General features: G+C 40.5%; 1 protein-coding gene across 1 annotated transcript; it reads right to left on the bottom strand.

The window, feature by feature from the left end:
* Nucleotides 5,158-5,806, bottom strand: LOC109850912. Its single transcript, XM_020420995.1, has 3 exons — nt 5,741-5,806; nt 5,327-5,603; nt 5,158-5,214 (listed from the first exon to the last, which is right to left on the bottom strand). Exons 1-3 carry the CDS (start codon nt 5,750-5,752, stop codon nt 5,171-5,173), a joined length of 333 nt encoding a protein of 110 aa, XP_020276584.1. The 5' UTR covers nt 5,753-5,806; the 3' UTR covers nt 5,158-5,170.

Genomic DNA, 6,724 nt, shown 5'->3' with positions numbered 1-6,724 from the left:
CCAAGGAGGCCATGAAAATCAAGATTCAAATGGAGATCGTGTTTGATCGTTTGATTGAGGATGAGGTTGTGGCACACGAGGACGAGGACGAGGAAGAAATTACCAGGAGGACAGATCTCAGCCACAGTGTTACAAATGCAAGAGATACAGCCATCTCAGCTACGAATGTTGGGAGAAATCAAATCAAGCGACAGAAAGAAGTAACTTGGTAGAAAGGGAGCAGTCAGACACTTCAACAGTCTTGGTGACATATCAGGAGAGTGAAAGAAGGAATCAAGATATCTGGTATCTCGATTTAGATGCCAGTAACCACATGTGCAGCATCAAGGAGTTCTTTACCAAGCTGAATGAGACGGTGCAAGGAGATGTCACTTTTGGAGATCAGTCAAAGATTCCAGTAAAGGGCAAGGGCAAGATAATGATCCAGACAAAGACGGGTGAGAACAGGTACATCTCTGACATCTACTATATTCCAGAATTACGAAATAATATTTTGTGTCCAGGCCAGCTCCTTGAAAGAGGCTATGATATACATCTAAAAGACCTTGCCCCTCACTATTAAGAACAAAAATAAAGTTATTGCAAAGGTGAACATGTCTAGAAATAAATTGTTTACCTTAAATATTCATGCTGACTCTGTTAAGTACTTGAAGACAATCATAAAAGATGAGACTTGGCTCTGGCATCTACGATTTGGGCATCTCGCATTCAGTGGCCTGAATCTTCTATGGAAGGAGAAAATAGTGAAAGGATTGCCGCAAATAAACCATCCGAAGTAGCTATGCGAAGGTTGTATGAGAGGCAAATAGTACAGAAGAAGTTTTGAAGTAGGAAAGTCAAGAAGAGCAACAGAGCTGCTATAATTGGTCCACATAGATATTGCAGGACCATTTGAAGTCGTCTCTCTTGGAGGAAATAGGTACTTTCTCACATTTATTGATGATTATAGTAGAAAAACCTGGATTTACTTCTTGAATGAGAAATCCGAAGCCTTGGAGAAATTCAAAGAATTCAAGGAGACGGTGGAGAAGCAAAGCGGCTATCGCATCAAGGTGTGCGATCAGATCGAGGCAGAGAGTACACATCAAAGTTATTCGACAACTTCAACAAGCAGCACGAGATAATCCATCGGCTCATAGCCCGCCTACACAGCACAACAGAATGGCATAGCAGAGCGGAAGAATCGTACCATTCTAAACATGGCAAGAAGCATGTTGAAAAGCAAGTACCTATTGAAAACTTACTGGGCCGAAGCCGTAGATTGTGTTGTTTACCTCCTCAATCGTTGTCCAACAAAGAGCATCAAGTTCAAGACACCACTAGAAATCTGAAGTAGCATCAAGCCAAGTGTCAACCACCTGAAGGTGTTTGGGTGCATCGCATATGCACACATCCCGAAGCAGAAAAGAAAGAAGCTGGACGATCGAGTAGAAAAAAGTGCATATTTGTTAGGTATGAGAGGAGGACAAAAACATACAAGCTCTACAATCTAGCTACAAAGAAGATGATCATTTCAAGAGACGTGGAGTTCGATGAAGAAGATTATTGGAAATGGACCGATGAAGACAAAAATATTAAAGGTATGTTCTTTGAAGATAATGATGATGACTTGCAAGAGGTTGGAAGACCAGAACAAAGTCCACCAAATAGTCCAGCTCCATCAACTTTAGCATCAATGCCAACATCATCACTATCCAGCTCAAGTGAAGGAAGCTCTTCAGGGGAGCAATAAGGAGGAAGAGAAGAATAAGAGATCTGTACGATGATACAGAACCTGTTGAAATGATGGAGGACTACACACTATTTTGCTTATTTGCAGAATGTGATCTAGTCACACTGGTACAAAACGACGCATTCCAGACGAAAAATTCCGTCTGGAATAACTAGATTTCAGTCCAGAAAAAGTATTCCAGACGGAATTACGTCTGGAATACGGGTCTAATTAGTTTCCGTCTAGAATATATAATTCTAGACGGAAATTCCGTCTGGAATGTATTCTAGACGGATTTTAGTAGACGAAAAAAATCGTCTGTAATACATTCCAGACGGATTTTTTTCGTCTAGTATAACTATCCCAGACGGAAATTTTTCGTCTGAGATATTCTACATCCTAAACGAAAAATACCGTCTGGGATGTATCCCGGACGGATATATCCCAGACGGAAAATTCTGTCTGGGATACTTATCTCAGACGGAAAACTTTTCCGTCTGCGATAATTATCCCAGACGGAATAAACCGTCTGGGATAATCATCCCAGATGGTTTATTCCGTCTGGGCTGTATGCAGTAACCCAGACGATTTTACAACCCAGACAAAATATTTCGTCTTGAATGTAAAAAATCCATCTGGGATACTTTCTTTCCCCATTAATGTGCAGTTTCCAGCTTACAAATCTGTAAATCCAGCTTACAAATCTGTAAATCCACTCAAATAACCCTGTAAATCCAGCTTACAAATCTCAAATAAAAATCACATATATACTAACCACACCAACATGATAACTATCCACAAAACAACTTAAATAAATCACACAACAAAGTAACACATGTTTTTTCATACATATCATCTCTCTCTTTAAGTATCTCTCTGTCAACTTATATATTTGCCACACGTATACATATAAATTTGCCGCACAACTCAATCAACTCACTGTTTGTTTTGGGCTCAACACAAAGAAAGTTGTGATTTAAAAATACAACGACGGTTTACAAACTGATATCCAAGTCCATTTTCTCTAGAGAAGCTCAAAGAAATGTAGGCGTCTAAAAAATACCTATGGGTGCCCGCACACAGCTCAAGACAAAGAGAAGGTGATGAACGTCGTTATCCGAATCAAAGAGGATTATCCAACGCCGACAAGCGCATGAAGCGAATCGGCAAACTGTTGATGACACGACAACGAACCACCGCAATGGAAAACACCAAGTGGACTGCATGCGTTAATCAACTCAAAGCGTACAAACGCACCCAACAGTCAGTTAACACGCACGCATCATTCAGCTCGTGCATGTCAATCAGTGCGCGCGTCAGTCAGTTCACGATGGCGTTAATCAACGTACATTAATCAACTCGTGTGGAGCATAAAAGTCAACACGACGGATGAGTAAACAAAACGGGAGAAACTACAAGTCCCGGAAGATCGGAAAAGTCGTAAAAACACAAGAAATCAGCGAAACTCAGCGCGCCGCGCGAGACGGACCAAACCGACCCGCGCCCACGCGGGTCGTCCAAGTCCGACCCGCGGCGGCGCGGGTCGGACAAAGCCCAGACTTGTCCTGCGCGCGCTGTTTTGACCCGGTTCGGTTTTTGATGGTTTTTTCTCGAGATTTGTTGGTTCCTGAGCATCCAAACTAACTTGATATCATCTACAAACGAGGTTAGGCTGTTATTGACTAAAGATAAGGCCAAATCACTTGTTCTTATCCAAATAACCGCTTCCGAAGCCCTATAAATACAAGCATAGGGCCTCCTTTCAGGAAGGGCGATTGATTATCAAGACGAGGAGGTGCTGCCGGATTGTGGAGTCAAAGGAGCACGAATTTCAGCTTCCGAAGCCCTATAAATACAAGCATAGGGCCTCCTTTCAGCAAGGGCGATTGATTATCAAGACGAGGAGGTGCTGCCGGATTGTGGAGTCAAAGGAGCACGAATTTCAGCGAGGGTTGACAGATCTTGGCGAGTTCTTCGGCATAAAGAAGGAGAGTTCTAAGGTCGTCCACGGATAAACCCCGGCACAGGCAAAGATCCCACGCAAGCAGAAGACCGATAAACAATCTCTGCGTTTGTTTTGACGAGAGTTGTAACTTTTTGTTTTCATTGTGTAAAAGTCTTATAAAAAGACAATCTTTTTGTTTTCATTGTAACGACTAAAGTTGTAATGAATACCATAATGAATACAACAATTTTCGACGAAAACAAGCTGGCGACCACAGTGGGAGCCAACGGCCAAGAAACACATGCACCTGCAAGATAAAAAAGAAGGTGGCATTAATTTTTAAGAATATGATATATTCCTAAATTTAGAAGTATGCTTAGTAATAACTAAACATGAGTAATAACTAAACATGAGGCCAAATTTGCAGAATATAAGCAGGATTCACAAATACAGTTGTGCAAATTAGCCTAGTAGGCAGTTGATCTAGCCTGACCGAATCATGTTTTTCATAGATTCACAAATAATGTTAAAGCGTCAGGATATTAAAAAAAAGGTAAATTCCTAAAAGTACTTCAGCAAACAAATCCTCCACAAGCATACACTTTATTAGACTGAGAACATGCCCAATATTAGTCCTAATTTGATCTAAACTATTAGACTCTTTCTTGTATACCGAAATCTGCTTTTACTCTTGCATAGCTATAGTGATTTATTTTTCCTTATATAAGATCAGATGCTTACATTACTCATATTCTTCTTTCATCCAGACATATCAACATCAGCACAGTAAACAAATGAGTTGCTCTGCAAAGGCTCAGCTGCTCTCAAATACCCTTTACTACAAGCGTTTCTTCCCATACTACGCTTTCAATGTTCTGGGGGGCCTTGACAATGAAGGTTGAGTCGGTTTCAAACTTATGTTTTTTGACTTCATCAAACTCTCAATGCTTATCCACCTTATCATCTTCAGGGAAGGGTTGTGTGTTCACATATGATGCTGTTGGATCTTATGAGAGGGTTGGTTACAGTGCCCAAGGTTCCGGATCAACGCTCATCATGCCAGTGTTGGACAACCAACTAAAATCTCCGAGTCCTCTCTTATGTTCTTTTAACACCCCATGCATACAGTCAAGTATCAATATACACAAGACACATACACATGCACAAGACACATACACACATGAGAAGACTTATAGCAATAATTTCCTTGTTATTTTCAATCATGCACAAGACACATACACACATACAGTCAAGTATATATAGAGTTATTATGAAGAAACTTTTGTGTGTTAAGCGCATAAAATAATGGAGCGCACAAGACACATACACACATACAATTAACTAACTTACCTCATAAAATCAAGAGTCCTCAGCATCGTCAAGTTCCCTCCTCTGCACGCCACTACTGCTTCCTCCAGCAAGTCCAGCCTGAAAATAAATAGATTTACATTTAGAGAATGAAATTCAACAAAATAAGACATATTATTAATTTACCTGTGTGCCAACGTCTAAATCTAATTGGTCCAAAACTTCTTCAAATAATTCAGCTGAAATCTTCCCGGACAAGCATAAAACGATGTGTGTAAAAACATCGTCGCTAGTAGGGGATGGAGGCAAATCTGAACACATAGCTGTCATCATCTGCATGAGTAATGTACGCTCGATCTTACCGCGCAGATAACGGTTGACGCGCATAATTGTAGAAGATGCAAGGGTTCTGTTTGATGATGTTGTCGCAGTCGAGGTTGTCGAGGATGCCGTGGAGGATTTTCTGGAGGTACCCCGCTGAGCTCCAACCCCCATCAATGGGTATCTACCCCGGTTATTATACCCCATCACATTCATTGCAATGACATTATTTTCCTCTCTAGACAAGACATGAGGGTCATCAGCAGCTTCTTGGGTAGCACGTAGTGCTGCATCCTTCGACGCGGCAGCAATATTATCCTAAATCACATACAGAAAATAGATATATATTGAATTGGCAAATAATGATTTCAAGTTACAAAAGTTTAAACTCCTAATTAATGAAATGTACAACAACGTAATAGTTATTATTTAATGATTTATTGAAAAATAATTACCACCAAAACCATGTTTTCTTTAATCTTGTCTTCATTTTTATATGTTGAGTGAAAGGTGTCGTAAGCTAACTTTGCCTTCAAATTGATCGGCATTATGAGCTTCCCCTACAAAATATAATAGTAAATGTCAAAAAGTTTGGTCATATTGAAGGTTGTAGCATGTGAATACAACAACGTAAATATTATACCGTGTCTCGACAATAACTATACTCAAGATTGGCAAAGGACGTCGATCCCAAGTGGTGGTCAAGCTTCCGCTTGCTATGTCGGTTCGTCGAGCCCTTCTTAGATTTATCCTACAAAAATTACGCGTGTTAAAAATAAATTGCATTTACAATATGCTCATGTACGCAACCTGATAATGTACTCGTACCTGTGCGGACTCGGTATCCCAATAAAAAAGAAGAGCCGTGAAATGATCGAGATCCACCCTCTCATCGAGATTTAAAAATCTCTGCTAATCTTGGGTATATTTATCATATGTTGATATCTTCAGCTCATGTCGCCACTGTTTGAGCACGGCCTCAACTTTGATATTGAAAACATAGTGCCACGCCCCCGGGTAGTCCTTACATCCCAAATACAACAAGTCTGAGTAAAGGAAATAAGGCACACAGCCTTTACAACATCTAGGAATAAAGTCCTCAACCGTCTAAACAAAGTCTATAGTGGAGCTCCATAATAAAACATAGCTAGAATAGACAGTCGAACACTAAAGTGTGTCGTCATCAACCTGCGACTCTCCGGGCTCCTGGCTCGTGACCTGAAAGGGGGAGGGATAACGAGCGTCAAAGCGCTAGCAAGCAACATCACAACCAACCCCAAGGGAGAGGGCTCATTGTATAAGAAAAATACAGTTATCACAAAGTATATATATATATATATATATATAAACAATTACCCTAACAATAAACAATGGGTCTTAGTACTTATGAAGTTTCAACACGGGCATAGGTACGTCGAGCGAAATAATCCAAACAAGGA

The sequence above is a fragment of the Asparagus officinalis genome, chromosome 7, assembly GCF_001876935.1.
Source record: "Asparagus officinalis chromosome 7, Aspof.V1, whole genome shotgun sequence".
NCBI lineage: Eukaryota > Viridiplantae > Streptophyta > Magnoliopsida > Asparagales > Asparagaceae > Asparagus > Asparagus officinalis.
Note: the sequence above shows the minus strand (reverse complement) of the source record. Positions and strands in the feature narration are given on the sequence as shown.

Bases quoted from the DNA above. Each gene is read 5' to 3' on its own strand.
- LOC109850912 (XM_020420995.1), bottom strand. The intron at 5,215-5,326 runs GTAAGATCGAGC...ATGCTTGTCCGG, and splicing joins CGTCAACCGTTATCTGCGCG to GAAGATTTCAGCTGAATTAT.